Source organism: Oncorhynchus nerka, linkage group LG8, assembly GCF_034236695.1.
Source record: "Oncorhynchus nerka isolate Pitt River linkage group LG8, Oner_Uvic_2.0, whole genome shotgun sequence".
NCBI lineage: Eukaryota > Metazoa > Chordata > Actinopteri > Salmoniformes > Salmonidae > Oncorhynchus > Oncorhynchus nerka.
The window spans coordinates 27,234,383-27,251,901 of NC_088403.1; the positions used below are offsets into that span (position 1 = coordinate 27,234,383).

The 17,519-nt window shown below is 41.9% G+C and overlaps 1 protein-coding gene across 2 annotated transcripts; it reads right to left on the reverse strand.

Annotated features, from left to right (window-relative positions):
- Positions 1–632: 632 nt before the first annotated feature.
- LOC115133061 (uncharacterized) lies at positions 633–10,804 on the reverse strand. 2 transcript variants are annotated; one of them, XM_065021606.1, is made up of 10 exons: positions 10,688–10,804; positions 10,409–10,447; positions 9,884–10,132; positions 9,432–9,686; positions 3,644–9,201; positions 3,333–3,371; positions 2,819–3,067; positions 2,338–2,592; positions 1,823–2,071; positions 633–1,334 (listed from the first exon to the last, which is right to left on the reverse strand). In XM_065021606.1, exons 1-5 carry the CDS (start codon positions 10,740–10,742, stop codon positions 8,933–8,935), a joined length of 867 nt encoding a protein of 288 aa, XP_064877678.1. In that variant the 5' UTR covers positions 10,743–10,804; the 3' UTR covers positions 633–1,334; positions 1,823–2,071; positions 2,338–2,592; positions 2,819–3,067; positions 3,333–3,371; positions 3,644–8,932. The 2 variants fall into 2 exon arrangements, with proteins under 2 accessions (XP_064877678.1, XP_029521759.1); XM_029665899.2 differs by lacking the exons at positions 9,432–9,686; positions 9,884–10,132; positions 10,409–10,447; positions 10,688–10,804 and having other exon boundaries at positions 3,644–3,847.
- Between the last annotated feature and the right edge of the window lie 6,715 nt (positions 10,805–17,519).

Below are 17,519 nucleotides of genomic sequence, written 5' to 3' on the forward strand. Positions count from 1 at the left end.
GAGGGAGCGTTCACTTTGTTTGCTTCTCGTCCATTCAGACAGGTGAAGGTTACAGACAAAAGAAAGTGTGCAAATATGTTTTAATCTGTTCATCCTATTATGTCGAATAGCTCTGATGTAGATGCAGAGGTTGTTGGTGTAATAATTATATTGATAAAGGATACTTGTTTTTCCATTTAAAATGCGTTCATTAACTTAACCAATTGAACTATAATTCAAGATGATAAAAGGGTTATGCATTAGAAAAGCTTGAAAAGATAGAGAGGGTGTGTGTGTAGGTGATACCATTGCCTCTCTGGAACATTGATTGTTCTTATGTACCATAAAAGAAACTCCTGATATATAATCAGTGATAATCAAAAGCGGACTAATCGCACTCCGTGATCAAGTGTGTTTTAATATTTACTCGTGTTGATTACATTCAAGAGCAAAATGTAGATGTAGATGCAGGGTGGGTCCCTCATCTGTTGTGAAGTTAATGCTACTCATCAGTCAGACCACATGTGAACATAGCACTTCAACTAACAATACGGAACTATTTCACATTTCAAATATTGAATTCACTATGATGGTAATTGATTTAAAGTACTTGTTTCAGAACTTATTTGAGAGAAAATACTAAGATTTTCAAAAACAGTTTGTCATGTAGTTTATTGCAGTAATGCAGTTTGTAGACAAATACTAGGAGTGTAAATTGTTTGGGCAAACAAGATCTACATAAATGTTTTATTTTTTTCCAAAGGCACAGACTTTGAAGTAATGTATTTTAAAGGGCGTGTTGAGCTGGACCTGCCCTGCCTTGAGCCTGTCCACCTCAACACGCCATTTAAAATACATCACTTCAAAGTCTGTGCTTTCCATGAAGATGGCATGCTTGCAGGTTTCAACTCCATCTCAAGTATGGAAACAGTTACACATTGCAAAAAAGACATGTTACTAAATTAATGTATATGCGTCTTTATTAAATATTTAATCCAAATAGGCTATACACGTGATGATACTTGCACAGACACACGTAGTGCTTTGATAGTGAAAGATTCAGCCAAGCCTTTCCACTTCACTTATCATCAGCAAATATCGTTAACATCCTGATATGAGAGGCACTGTTTGTTCTTTGTTCTTTACCAATAAACCACATGTTCCATCACTGTCTGTAATAATGATGACATGTTTTCAAATGATTCAGATATGCATGTGGAGAACAGATCACTTCCTTGTATAAAACCACCTTTTCCTGGATTATGTTGATATTACGGTGTAGAGTGAGAGTGTGAATGTGAACAGAAGCAGGTCTATAGTCTGTTCAGCCTGTGTGGCCATGGATTTTCCACCATCTGTAACACACACAAAAAAATACATTACAAAAGGAACACCAAAAAGCCAACTGACATTTACTCCTGAGGTGCTGTCCTGCTACACCCTCTACGACCACTGTGATTATTAACTTGCTGGTGATCTATGAACAAACATCTTGAAGAACAATCTAGCCTTAATGGCCATGTACTCTTATAATCTCCACCCGGCACAGCCAGAAGAGGACTGGCCGCCCCTCAGAGCCTGGTTCTTCCCTAGGTTTCTTCCTAGGTTCCTGCCTTTCGAGGGAGTTTTTCCTAGCCACTGTGCTTCTACATCTGCATTGCTTGTTGTTTGGGGTTTAAGGTTGGGTTTCTGTATAAACACTTTGTGACACTAATCCAGTAATCCAGACATAATGTCCATAAAAGGCATTGAATTATCACTCCATTCCAAATATCATAAAGACCATGCACCACTAACTTCAGGTTAAGTGTCATAAAAACAAACCAACAAACCCCCCACCCACCTAAAACCTGCAGTATCTTTGTTACTGTAGAGGACCTCCCAGAGTCATCATTCCTTGCGGTGCATGTGAGGTTTAGGGACTCTTCCCATTGGCGAGCTGTGAAGAACAGCTCGTTGCCTTGTCCAATCTGCCCGTCGATACTCATTCTGTAGCTACAGGAAGGAGAGCACTGAGCGGCACAGTCAAAACTGCATGGCACGCCCACAGTCACAAAGTCAGGTCCCACAATGGTTAGTTCCAAGGGACCATCTGAAAAATACAGTGCATAATCAGCTAATGTCGGCCTACCGGAATAATGCAGGGGCTTACCTGGGCCGAAGCCCCTGGGCCCAAGCCTCTATGGGGTTCGAGAGGATCCCCCCAAAAATCCTACCAGGGGCCTATTATAAACAAAGCCCCAGGGCCTATGATTTCTTAATCCGGCCCTGGATGTGGAGATGGACAACTGCATTACACTAACAACAAGAGGGAAACTACAATTGTTAGAGGAAGCTCTAAATCTCCCCAAAACCTACATGTCACAGGTATTGTCCTTGTTGCCATGTCATAGAGCCCAGACACACTGTTGATGGCCTTGCAGTTCAGGGTAACAGAGGTGGCCAATTCTTCGGGAGTTACGGTAATCTCGTTCCCCTGTCCCCCGAGCCATCGGCCATTTATCCCCCAGGTGTAGTTGCAGGACTGACGGCAGTCGGCGTGACACTGGAAGCTTTGTGGGGCCCCTGGGGTCATCAAGTCAGGGCCTGTGATCGATACGTTGGTTGGTCCAGCTAATTGGAGGAACACATACACATTTAGATAATAGTCTAGACCCTACGACCAATGTGAAAAACATGAGCAAAATAATTTAATCTAGCACTAATCCAGTACTCCAAACATCATGTCCGTAAATTATAAGGCATTGAATTATCACTCCATTCCAAAAACCACAAAGACCATGCACCACTAACTTCAGGTTAAGTGTCATAAAAACAAACCAACAAACCCCCCACCCACCTAAAACCTGCAGTATCTTAGATACTGTAGAGGACCTCCCAGAGTCATCATTCCTTGCGGTGCATGTAAGGTTTAGGGACTCCTCCCATTGGCGAGCTGTGAAGAACAGCTCGTTGCCTTGTCCAATCTGCCCATTGATACTCATTCTGTAGCTACAGGAAGGAGAGCACTGGGCGGCACAGTCAAAACTGCATGGCACGCCCACAGTCACAAAGTCAGGTCCCACAATGGTTAGTTCCAAGGGACCATCTGAAAATTACAGTGCACAATCAGGTAATGTAGGCCTACCGGATTTTCGGCACACAGGGTGTAAATTTACTTGTAATAGGGATAAATTACTACAAATAAAAAGTTATGGCATTTCAAATTGACCCCTCATTTCTGTACAGTAGTTAGCTGCTAGCTGCTAGCACCACCGCCCTACCACAGGTACAATCCAGAGGACCCAACATTCCAGATAATGATGTTGCCATACTGTAATGCGTTGACTAGTATGTGTCTGTGGTTTACTTACCGGTACTGTCCTTCCCTCCATCAGTGGTCACAGCTGATCCTGGAAGTTCATTAAAACAGCCGCACAGTCTATCATCAAGACGTTATAATGTATATGTAACACTAAAATTATCATTATGCTTAGACCCAAATATGTTAGCCCATTGTCCGAACAAAAGCTTAACCTCAGCAGACGCTGAACATATACACAGTTATAGAGCTTAACAGGCAATGTCAAGAACATGTAGACCTACTGACTGATGTCAAACCCGAGTTTGGCATCCTCAAAAATACATGATCTCAAAACAATGTTGTTTGTTCACATCATATTACCTGCTAGGTACACTAGCAGCAGAAGCAGATTGAGCAGGGTGTGTGTATCCTTCATTGTCTCGCAGCGATGGAGTGAATGGAATGGACACCAGGAAATATGGGACTGTTACAGAGTCAAGTGGTAGAGTGAGAAGGTAAACAAACACATCTTATCAGAGAGAACAGACTGAGAGCAAACCTGCCCTGCCTTGAGCCTGTCCACTTCAACACGCCATTTAAAATACATTATTTCTGTAGTGACCATTAAATAGGGCGCAACAGAACTGGCAGCTTTTACTGTGAACAAACATGTAGAGGGCAATGTACCGATTTATAAAATAAGTGGTCTCCAACTCTCCTTCCCTGATCCTTGGGAGCTGAGGTCAATTCATTCACTATTTGTAATAGACAGAACCAATTGGAGGAAAGATTAGAGACCATATGTGTAATACATGAGTGTATGACGAATATAGGAGTGTCGAGAACTTGGTTTCAGGGCGTGGCTTGTACCAGAATCTGTTAGTGAAAGTCAAATACAGTGCCATGATGTCATACTTTTGGTTCTTTTAATGTAATTGCACTTAACCTCACACAGTTGTGTATATAATAGACTTTGACTTGGTTGTGTCAACAGTGTCAGAAACTCTGATTTGAACCTAATTTCGCATAAACATTTCACATAACCATTTCTTGCAGTTGTATTCCATCATCCATGTCATGCTTTTCACATTGTAGAGCCCATCACAAGTTATACTAGTTGTCTAGTTGGAATTGGACTCTGGATATAAATAACCCTGAATCCTTGGAGCTCCACAGTATTCAAAAAAGGTAAATGTCAACGTGTCTTCATGCATCTACACTCGATGTCAACATATTTAATCACTAGACTCCTTTATTTTGTGTGTTTAAAACCATTGTATATGTTTACAAAAATGTCATTTTAATCCCAGTGCTAATGTTTTTGGGGTATCTGTACTTTACTTTACTATTTATATTTTGGACAACTTTTACTTTTAGTCCACTACATTTCCAAGTAAAATGATGTACTTTTTACTCCATTCATTTTCTCTGACACCCCGAAGTACTCGTTACATTTTGAATGCTAAGCCAGACAGGGAACTGGTCCAATTCATGCACTTATCAAGAGAAAATCCCTGGTCATCCCTAAAACAAGAAAATCGTGCAGCCTGGTTTGCTTAATGTAAGGAATTTGAAGTTATTTATACTTTTACTTTTGATACTAAAGGATATTTTAGCAAATACATTTACTTTCGATGCTTAAGCATATTAAAACCAGATGTTTAAGTAGTATTTTCCTGGGATACTTTCACTTTTTCTTGAGTCTTTTTCTATTAACGTAACTTTACTTTTCCTCAAGTATGAAAATGGAGTACTTTTTCCACCACTGTCCTTGAGGGAAATTTGTTCAGCGTAAGGAAAGACGCCTACATACAAAGTTTCAAGTCTCTAAGTCAAACGGCTGGTGGATATGAGGGTTTAAGTGGGACCACTTTTAACAACACCACCTATAGGCCAACATAGCTCCTGTGTGTCAAATTAGAAAAAAAGTTACCAATCTATGCTTGAGATATTTGAAAAAAATCTAGGAATAAAAATAGGTAGCTTGACTGTGAACCCCTAATAAGGAAACTATTAAGAATTGGGTGTGTGACATCACTCTGAGCTCTTACCAAAATACAGGACATAATAGTTTCTGTTACACTGGATTTGAACCAGTAGTAACCACTTACTTCAATTACATTTACCTCAGAATTAAAAGACTAATCCAACATTGCCGCATCCCAATAACATTGTTGCTGAGCAGGTCTTGCTAGCTAGCTACAGTGTCTGGGGGAATCATCTAACCCAAGGTCTTCAACCTTTTCATGCCCAGGGACCAGGCAAACCGGCGACCAAGGGAACCCCATCATCTGTTAGCAAAAATATGTTTTATTGTAAACCAGCTCAACTAGCTAGAAAATGCTAATTGCTAAATGCTAATTTGCGACACTAGCTCATTAGCTAGACTGCTTCTCGACTCGGGAACTCATGGGGGCTTCAGAAGCCAGCGGGTTAGATCAGGGGTATTCATCCTGGGTTGCTGCATCGGTGTCTGCGAAAATAGAAAAATATGTTATTATTTCAATGTTTTTATGAATATCGATAGAATAAACTAATTTGGATTCACATACCTACAGTAGAAAAGAGGAGAATATCTTATTTCTAATGATTTTTATTTTACTTTATTTCTGAACAAATTACACTAATTGGAGCTAATTAAACTCACTGGAGTATAGTGTATATTTACAAAAATATATATTTATGGGGGATTGGAAAGGATGCAGACATACATTTACATTTACAGACAATTACATTGATGGAAGCTTTCATATTTTACTAAACAATTTTTTGTTCTGTAATTTGTCTTTCAGCAGAAAGACCAGAGTGAACACTTTGTGAGAGATTTCTGGCGTGATGAAGGACAGCACTGTGACAGGGGTAGACCAATGAATTATATATACAGTCAATTCCATTCATTCCTATGGAGGACTGCTCCTACTGGGGAGTGCCAATATGGCCGACCGATGTCTTCATAGCCTCTCAATGGTCAATACATAGCATCAGCAATCCAGGGTTTATAGAAATCATTGGGGTCAACATCCCACAGCTGGTTGGACCGGAGGATGGTACAGTGAGGTACAATGCTGGTGGAAAGCAGTGGTGTAAAGTAGTTAAGTAAAAATACTTCAAAGTACTACTTCAAAGTAGTTTTGGGGGGTATCTGTACTTTACTTTACTATTCATATTTTGACAACTTTTACTTTTATTTTACTACATTCCTAATGAAAATGATGCTCTTTTAACTCCATACATTTTCCCTGACACCCAAAATCCCTCGTTACATTTTCAATGCTTAGCAAGACAGAAAATGGTCAAATTCGCACCCTTATCAAGAGAACATCCTTGGTCATCCCTACTGCCTCTGATCTGGCTGACTCACTAAACACAAATGCTTTGTTTTTAAATTATGTCTGAGTGTTGGAGTGTGACCCTGGCTATCCAATAAAAAAAATGAAAATTGTGCCGTTTGGTTTGCTTAATTATTCGTACTTTTACTTTTGATGCTTAAGTAGATTTGATCAACTACATTTACTTTTGATACTGAAGTATATTTAAACTTTTAGTCAAGTAGTATTTTACTGGGTGACTTTCACTTTTACTTGAGTCATTTTCTATTAAGGTTGTAAAGGTTTTCCTCCTCTTCCTCTGAAGAGGAGAGGCGAGAAGGATCGGAGGACCAATATGCGGCGTGGTAAGTGTCCATGGTTCTTTTAATAAGAAATCCTCAACATGAACACAACTGATACAAAAACAATAAATGTGAAACGAACAAAAACCAAAACAGTACCGTGTGGTGAAAAACACAGACACAGAAACAAACACCCACAAACATACAGTGAAACCCAGGCTACCTAAGTATGATTCTCAATCAGAGACAATTAATGACACCTGCCTCTGATTGAGAACCATACTAGGCCGAAACATAGAAAATCAAACATAGACTGCCCACCCCAACTCACCCCAGTAAATCTCTAAGAGCTTTCCACACCTTGACTGTGCAACAAAATTCTTCAAGCTCTGTCAAATTTGTTGTTGATCATTGCTAGACAACCCTTTTTAGGTCTTGCCATAGATTTTCAAGCAGATTTAACTCAGGAATATTCCATGTCTTCTTAGTAAGCAACGCTTGTTTAGATTTGTTTTAGGTTATTGTCGTGCTGAAAGGTGAATTCATCTCCCAGTGTCTGGTGGAAAGCAGACTGAACCAGGTTTTCCTCTAGGATTTTGCCTGTGTTTAGCTCCATTCCATGACTTTATTTAGCTGCAAAAACTCCACAGTCCTTGACGATTACATGCATACCCATAACATGATGCAGCCACCACTATGTTTGAAAATATGGAGAGTGGTACTCAGTAATGTGCTGTATTGGATTTGACCTGACGCAGATCCGTTTCGGATCGAAACGTTGTCAATAAAGCTATGAATTGGGAGCTTCAACAGTGTGTGGGCTGCCTTATTCATTACTTGTATTGGATTTTTCCCAACATAAGACGTTGTATTCAGGACAAAAAAAGTGAATTGCAGTATTACTGTAGTATTCCAGTATTCCTGTTTCAAACAGGATGCATGTTTTGGAATATTTTTTATTTTGTACAGGCATCCTTCTTTTCACTCTTTCAATTAGGTTAGTTTTGTTAATTACAATGTTGTTGATCCATCCTCAGTTTTTTCCTGTCACAGACATTCAACTCTGTAACTGTTTTAACGTCCCCATTGGCCTCATGGTGAAATCCCTGAGTGGTTTCCCTCCTCTCCATCAACTGAGTTAGAAAGGTCACATGTATCTTTGTAGTGACTGGGTGTATTGATACACCATCCAAAGTGTAATTAATAACTTCACCATGCTCAAAAGGGATATTCAATGCCTGCTTTTTTATTCATTTATACCCATCTACCAATAGGTGCCCTTCTTTGCAAGGCGTTGGAAAACCTTTGTGGTCTTTGTGGTTGAATCTTTGTTTGAAATGCTCTCCTGAGGGACCTTACAGATAATTGTATTTGTGAGGTAGTCATTCTAAAAGTCATGTTGTGACTTGTTACGCACATGTTTACTCCTGAACTTATTTAGGCTTGCCATAACAAAGGGTTTGAATACTTATTGACTCAATACTTCTAATATTTTCATTTTTAAATAATTAGTTAAAAGAAAAATACAAATAACCATAATTCCACATTGACATTATTGGGTAGTGTGTAGGCCAGTGACAAAACAATGTAAATGTATCAAATTTAAAATTCTGACTAACACAACAAAATGTGGAAAAGGTCAAGGGGTGTGAATACTTTCTGAAGGCACTGTAGCGGGTATGCAAGGTTATAATGTCTTGTCTATTTTCAGTCTGTTTTCCTGTTTTACAGCTTTAATGCTTTGGAGCCTGGTGTTGTTGTCAGCAAGGAGTGTTCGTACTCAATCGAGACCCGGTTTCAGCTGCTGTCCAATGCTGACGCTTCCTCCCAGAGATGGTCTGCTTGTACAAACACAACCTGGACACAGCTTGACAAGCATATTGTTTTGAGAGGATCATTTTTTTTGTCATTGTCTGTCACACGCACAAAAAAACATTCCAAAAGGAACACAAAAAACCATGATATTAGGTCAAATAATGTTTATGACAGCATCATAAAGACCATATACATCAGTTAAAGATATAGTCTCCTAAAATTAAGGTAGTGGCTAAAATGTATGATCATGAGATTTCTGTTGTACCTTCCACCCGTACGGTCTTGGTGACCACCTCAAAATGAGTTGAGATCGTATTCTGAGCGTGGCACATAATCTTCTCTGGCTTCACATGTTGCTCGACCGTCATCTCCATCTCACTGCCATAGACAGTGTGACCATCAATGGTCCAGCGGTAGTCACAAGCGGGAGTGCATTTGGCAATGCACTGAAACATGGACTTGAAGCCGACTGCAACAGATTCTGGGCCTATGATGTGGACCTCTGATGGACCAGCTGGTAGGAGACAACAATTAAAGGAAGAAACTGGTTCAAATATCACTTCCACCAAAGCACCAACATCACTCTTGAATCATCAAATATACACTGTATACTTTGTAAGGGAACGTGTGTATATTGATAGATGAAGCTATTGATGTGGAGATGGACAATTGCATTACACTAACAACAAGAGGGAAACTACAATTGTTAGAGGAAGCTCTAAATTAAATCTCCCAACAACCTACATGTCACAGGTATTTTCCTGGTTGCCATGGCATAGAACCCAGACACACTGTTGATGGCCTTGCAGTTCAGGATAACAGAGGTGGCCAACTCTTCGGGAGTTACGGTAATCTCGCTCCCCTGCCCCCCGAGCCATCGGCCCTTTATCTTCCAGGTGTAGTTGCAGGAGGGACGGCAGTCGGCGTTACACTGGAAGCTTTGAGGGGCCCCTGGGGTCATCAGGGCAGGGCCTGTGATCAATACGTTGGTTGGTCCAGCTAAAAGGAGGAACACATACACATTTAGATAATAGTCTAGATCCTACAACCAATGTGAATAGCGTGAGCAAAATAATTTAATCTAGTACTAATCATGTAATCCAGACATCTTGTCAGTAAATTACAACACATTGAATTATCGATCCATTCCTAATATCAGGTGAAGTGGCATAAAAACCAACAAACCACCTACCCACCTAAAACCTGGAGTATCTTAGATACTGTAGAGGACCTCCCAGAGTCATCATTCCTTGCAGTGCATGTAAGGTTTAGGGACTCTTCCCATTGGCGAGCTGTGAACAACAGCTTGTTGCCCTGCCAAATCTGTCCGTAGATACTCATTCTGTAGCTGCAGGAGGGAGAGCACTGGGCGGCACAGTCAAAGCTGCGTGGCACGCCCACTTTAACAAAGTCAGGTCCCACTATGGTTAGTTCCAAGGGACCATCTGAAAATGACAGTGCACAATCAGGTAATGTAGGCCTACCGGTTTTAGAATGAATGATTTCTTTGAAACAGGGAGTAAATGTATTCTTGTAACAGTTATAAATTACTTAAACGATAATCCAACAAAAGGCCTTCACTTCTGTAGTTAGCTGATAGGTGATAGTGCTACCCTACTACCACAGTCATTATTCAAAGTACCCAACATTCCCATCAATGCAGCGATGTGTTCCATCCTGTAATAATTTGTCTTGGCTATTATGTGATGTGGTTTACTTACTGATACTGCCACTCCCTCCATCAGTGGTCAAAGCTGATCCTGGAAGTTCATCAAAACAGCCACAGTCTATCATCAACATATTATAATGTTTTTCACTATTTTCACCCAAACAAAAGCTGGACCTCTGTAGACATTGAAGGTATATATAGTTACAAAGCTTAACAGGCAGTGTCCAAACCTACTGGCTAATATCAAAACGACTTTTGCATCCTCAAAAAGAAATGTTCACAAAATATTATCATAAACAAATGTTGTTATATATATTTTAAATCATATTACCTGCTAGGTACACTAGCAGCAGAAGCAGATTGAGCAGGGTGTGTGTATCCTTCATTGTCTCGCAGCGATGGAGTGAATGGAATGGACACCAGGAAATATGGGACTGTTACAGAGTCAAGTGGCAGAGTGAGAAGGTAAACAAACACATCTTATCAGAGAGAACAGACTGAGAGCAAACCTGCCCTGCCTTGAGCCTGTCCACTTCAACACGCCATTTAAAATACATTATTTCTGTAGTGACCATTAAATAGGGCGCAACAGAACTGGCAGCTTTTACTGTGAACAAACATGTAGAGGGCAATGTACCGATTTATAAAATAAGTGGTCTCCAACTCTCCTTCCCTGGTCCTTGGGAGCTGAGGTCAATTCATTCACTATTTGTAATAGACAGAACCAATTGGAGGAAAGATTAGAGACCATATGTGTAGTACATGAGTGTGACAAATATAGGAGTGTCATGAACTTGGTTTCAGGGCATGTCTTTTACCAGAATCTCTTATCGAAAGTCAAATAGAGTGCAATGATGTCATACCTTTTGTTATTTTAATGTAATTACATTTGACCCCAAAAAGTTGTGTGTGAAACAGTATTTTACTTTAGCTTTAGGAAGCAGACTGAAACACTAGGATTTTCCTCTTGGATTTTGCCTGTGCTTGGGTCAATTCCGTTCCTTTTTCATCCGTAACGATTACAAGCATACCTATAACATGATGCAGCCACCAGTGGTACTCTGTAATTGTATTGGATTTGCCCCAACCATAACACTTTGTATTCAGGACCAAAAGTTAATTGCTATGCCACATTTATTGCAGTTTTGGAATATTTGTATTCTGTACAGGCTTTCTTCTTTTCACTCTATCAATTAGGTTAGTTTTGTGGAGTGACTAATGTTGTTGATCCATCCTTAGTTTTCTCCTATCACAGCCACTAAACTCTATAACTGTTTTAAAGTCACCATTGGGCTCATGGTGAAATCCCTGAGCGGTTTCCTTCCTCTCCAGCAACTAGGTTAGGAAGGGTATATTCAAATCTACTAAGGGATGTGAATACTTATGTAAATGAGATATTTCTTTTTTTCCTTTTTTTATAGATTTTTGTTATTTTTTAAACATAATTCCACTATGGGATATTGTGTGTAGTTTGGTGAGAAAAAATATATATGAATACATTTTGAAGTCTGTAACACAGTCTGTAACACAACAAAATGTGGAATAATGAGACCGTTGGTGTTATGGATTCCCCCAGTACTGCTGCTCATTCTGTTCACCAGCTCCGGAGGTCTACGTCACTGGCCTTCTAGGTGTCACTGAACTGGATCATCACCACCAACCCCGGACTGTCTTGTCTCATTACGCACACCTGGTTCTCATTCCCTCTGATTAGTATGTGCATATATGTGCCCTCTGTTACCTATTTTCCTTGTCGATCATTGTCCTATTGTCACGTTCGTCATACGAATGAGACCAAGGCACAGCGTAAGCGTGCATTCTTCTATATTATCAGAACAAACACTGAACAAAGAAACAAAATAACAAAACGAACCGTGAAGCTAATATGAGTAGTGCAGACAGGCAACTAAACATAGAATAAGAACCCACAAACACAAAAGGGAAAATGGCTACCTAAATATGATCCCCAATCAGAGACAAAAATAAACAGCTGCCTTTGATTGGGAACCATATCAGGCCACCATAGACATACAAATACCTAGACCTACTAAACCCGTAGACATACAAAAACCCTAGACGATACAAAACTATCATACCCACCCTCGTCACACCCTGACCTAACCAAAATATTTAAAAAAAAACAGAGATATTAAAGGTCAGAGCGTGACAGTACCACCCCCCCCCCCAAAGGTGCGGACTCACGGCCGCAAACCTGAACCTATAGGGGAGGGTCTGGGTGGGCATCTACCCTAGGTGGCTGCTCTGGTTCTGGACACCGCTCTGATTCTACACTTACCCCTCCGCCTTTGTCGAACCGGACCATGGATCATCGCCGGAGGCTCTGTTCTGCAGATCATCGCCGGAGGCCCCGGACTGGGGACCGTTGCTGGAGGCTCCGGGACTGGGGATCGTTGCTGGAGGCTCCGGACTGTGGCCTGTCGCTGGAGGCATCGGACTGTGGCCTGTCGCTGGAGGCATCGGACTGTGGCCTGTCGCTGGAGGCATCGGACTGTGGCCTGTCGCTGGAGGCATCGGGCTGTGGCCCGTCGCTGGAGGCATCGGACTGTGGCCCGTCGCTGAAGGTTCTGGACTGTGGCCCGTCGTTGGAAGTTCTGGACTGTGGCCCGTCGTTGGAGGTTCCGGACTGTGGCCCGTCGCTGGAGGCATCGGACTATGGCCGTCGCTGGAGGTTCTGGACTGTGGCCCGTTGTTGGAGGTTCCGGACTGTGGCCCGTCGTTGGAGGTTCCGGACTGTGAAATGTCGCCGGAAGCTCTGGACTGGGTACTGTCGCCGGAAGCTCTGGACTGGGTACTGTCGCTGGAAGCTCTGGACTGCAGAGGCGCACTGGATACCTGGTGTGTGGTGCCGGCACTGGTGGTACTGGGCTGAAGACACGCACCTCAGGGCGAGTGCGAGGAGGAGGCACAGGACGTACTGGACTCTGGAGGTGCACTGGAGGCCTGGTGCGTGGTGCCGGCACTGGTGGTACCGGGCTGGAGACACACACCTCAGGGCGAGTGCGGGGAGGAGGAACAGGACGTACTGGACTGTGGAGGCGCACTGGAGGCTTGGTGCGTGGTGCTGGCACTGGTGGTACCGGGCTGGGGACACGCACCTCAGGGCGAGTGCAGGGAGCAGGCACAGGACATACTGGACTGTGGTGGCGCACTGGAGATCTGGAGCGTAGAGCTGGCACAATGCGTCCTGGGTGGATGCTCACTTGAGCCCGGCAAGTGCGGAGCGCTAGCACAGGACGCACTGGGCTGTGCAGACGCACCGGAGACACAGTACGCAGATCCGGCGCAGCATATCCTGGTCCAAGGAGGTGTACTGGAGACCAGGAGCGCTGAGCCGGCACCATCCGTCCTGGCTGGATGCCCATTCTAGCCCGGCAAATGCGACGAGCTGGAATAGAGCACACCGGGCTATGAATGCGAACTGGAGACACCGTGCGCATCTCTGCATAACACGGTGCCTGACCAGTCACACGCTCCCCACGGTAAGCACGAGGAGTTGGCTCAGGTCTCCAACCTGACTCAGCCAATCTTCTCGTGTGACCCCCCTAAAACATTTCTTGGGGCTGCCTCTCATGCTTGCCTCGTTTGTATTTCTCCTCGTAATATCACCGTTCCGCTTTCGCTGCCTCTATTTCTTCCTTCGGACGGCGATACTCCCCCGCCTGCATCCAGGGTCCTGCTCCATCCAGGATCTCTTCCCATGTCCATTCCTCCTGAACACGCTGCTTGGTCCTTTTGTAGTGGGTTCTTCTGTCACGTTCGTCATACGAATGAGACCAAGGCGTAGCGTGGTAAGCGTACATACTTCTCTATTATCAGAACGAACACTGAACAAACGAACAAAATAACAAAACGAACCGTGAAGCTAATATGAGTAGTGCAGACAGGCAACTAAACATAGAATAAGAACCCACAAACACAAAAGGGAAATGGCTACCTAAATATGATCCCCAATCAGAGACAACGATAATCAGCTGCCTCTGATTGGGAGCCATATCAGGCCACCATAGACATACAAATACCTAGACCTACTAAACCCCTAGACATACAAAAATCCTAGACATACAAAAATCCTAGACAATATAAAACTAGCATACCCACCCTCGTCACACCCTGACCTAACCAAAATATAAAGAAAACAGAGATATTAAAGGTCAGAGCGTGACACCTACAGTATGTCCGCTGGTCTTGTGAGTACATGTGCTCTGTTTTATTCAGTTTTTGGTGCTACGTATATTTTTGTGCACTTGTTATTTTTTTAACCTTTATTTAACTAGGCAAGTCAGTTAAGAACAAATTCTTATTTACAATGATGACCTACCCCGGCCAAACCCAGACGACGCTGGGCCAATTGTGCGCCACCCTATGGGACTCCCAATCACATCATCGGATGTGATGCAGCCTGGATTTCAAGCAGGGACGGCTGTGACACCTCTCGCACTGAGATGCAGTGCCTTAGACCACTACGCCACTCAGGTTTCATCCCGTTAATTATATTAGAGGTTTACACCTCTCTCTTCTGATTTGGGTCAAGAATTTAAAAACCCTACTACATATTCCTGCGCCTGTCTCCCATCCTTATGCAACGTGACACTTGGCACCGGTGGCTTTGTAGATTAATGCCTCCACCCAGTAGTGTACTTCAGTTGACCCAGGGTGTAACATGGAAGTCAAAGGTACAAATCCTAAGAACACCACAGCAGTAAAAACTCCATCTGAAAAGGGACATAAAATATATCCATATTAATGTTGATTAATTGACTATTTTATCCCTTCATTCAAAATCTATTTTGGCAGTTAAGTACTGGAGAGTGGCAAAATCTGTCTTTGCAGTAACATGAGGGCACTGATCTTGTTGGTAGTTGATCAGGATTGTCAGACATTTGTAACTGAGGATAATAGTGAAAATGAGTAAAGAAGGTAATGTTTCTTAGGCCTCATCTGACTTATTACAATGTAAATTGTTCCTCAGCCTTGCTCAAATTGAAATTTGTGTTCCTAAGAAATTCACTAAATGCCTGAATCTGAATGTGATTATTTTAAATACTGAAAAAAGAAGAGGCCTACCTCCTGTCCTCGTGGTGGTTACTGATGGTATAAGTCAGCAAACATCACTATGAAACAAAAGATATGGCCGATACTGATACTGCACAACAGTTACAATTGGGGCAAAATAATGTTTTCCATAACACATGAAAAACACATATTTCCTACCAGTCACCCCTTTTACCTTAACAACTACATAGATTGGGAAGGACATAAACAGTGCATCAAAGTCATTATCCCACCATGCAACTCTATATCCTGCTGAGAAAGACCAATTTGTTTGCACCAGAGCTCTGTTCCAAAATTCACACCATCACACTACTTAGAATGCACGTCAAATGAATTTGTTCCTTCTAAGTGGTTTGCTAGTATGGACATTGGAACATAACCATTGGGAATGTTATCCATACACTACAGTAAATGGATCGAGATGACTGCTCTTACCTGTCATAAGGATGAGAAGCAGAGAGATGTGAAGCCTGATGAAGGGATTCTCTATGTTTGGCCCTCTGCAAGGAATGTTGTCTCCTCAGACAAGTGATGGTATTTTCTACCCTTACACTAGGTAATAATCACATATGTGATTAAATCTACTTACCCAATCATCTGAGAGATCAGATATCTCTGGTAAAAGGCAAGAAGGCATTGCTACATACCTGTGACATTTTGAAGAATGCGAAGTAGCATCTGTTGCATAATAAACATTGCATGAGCCATCTTATCAAGCCAGTAATTTACCACACAAAGTGGCACACTTTTTTTTCTGAAGCCATTCTACATGACTATAATAAACATGATATGTACAATGATAAAATAATATACCCAGTGCACATACAGTATCTTTATTGTCAATTGAAAATATGAACTATGAAATCAAATGTTTTCTGTCACCTCAAAAACAATAGAACAATATTTCAGGGTGCATTCTATATGATCTGCATATTCAAATAGCACTTAATGTAAGATAATACAGTTGAAGTCGGAAGTTTACATACACTTAGGTTGGAGTCATTAAAACTCGTTTTTCAACCACTCCACAAATTTCTTGTTAGCAAACTATAGTTCTTGGCAAGTCGGTTAGGACATCTACTATATGCATGACACAAGTAATTTTTCCAACAATTGTTTACAGAAACATTATTTCACTGTATCACAATTCCAGTCTATCAGAAGGTCACATACACTAAGTTGACTGTGCCTTTAAACAGCTTGGAAATTTCCAGAAAATGATGTCATGGCTTTAAAAGCTTCTGTTAGGCTAATTGATATAATTGACATAATTTGAGTCGATTGGAGGTGTACCTTTGGATGTATTTCAAGGCCTACCTTCAAACTCAGTGCCTCTTTGCTTGACATCATGGGGAAATCAAAAGAAATCAGCTAAGACCTCAGAAAACAATTGTAGACCTCCACAAGTCTGGTTCATCCTTGGGAGCAATTTCCAAACGCCTGAAGGTACCACATTGATCTGTACAAACAATAGTACGCAAGTATAAACACTATGGGACCACGCAGCTGTCATACCACTCAGGAGGAGACGCGTTCTGACTCCTAGAGATGAACGTACTTTGGTGCGAAAAGTGCAAATCAATCGCAGAACAACAGCAAAGGACCCTGTGAAGATGCTGGAGGTAACAGGTATAAAAGTATCTATATCAACAGTAAAACGAGTCCTATATCGACATAACCTAAAAGGCCGCTCAGCAAGGAAGAAGCCACTGCTCCAAAACCACCACAAAAAAGACAGACTACGGTTTGCAACTGCACATGGGGACAAAGATCATACTTTTTTGAGAAATGTCCTCTGGTCTGATGAAACAAAAATACAACTGTTTGGCCATAATGACCATCATTATATTTGGAGGGAAAAGGAGACTTGCAAGCCGAAGAACACCATCCCAACCGTGAAGTATGGGGGAGGCAGCATCATGTTGTGTGAGTGCTTTCCCGCAGGAGGGACTGGTGCACTTCACAAAATAGATGGCATCACGAGGGAGGAAAGTTCAGTGGATATATTGAAGCAACATCTCAAGACATCAGTCAGGAAGTTAAAGCTTGGTCGCAAATGGTTCTTCCAAATGGACAATGACCCCAAGCAT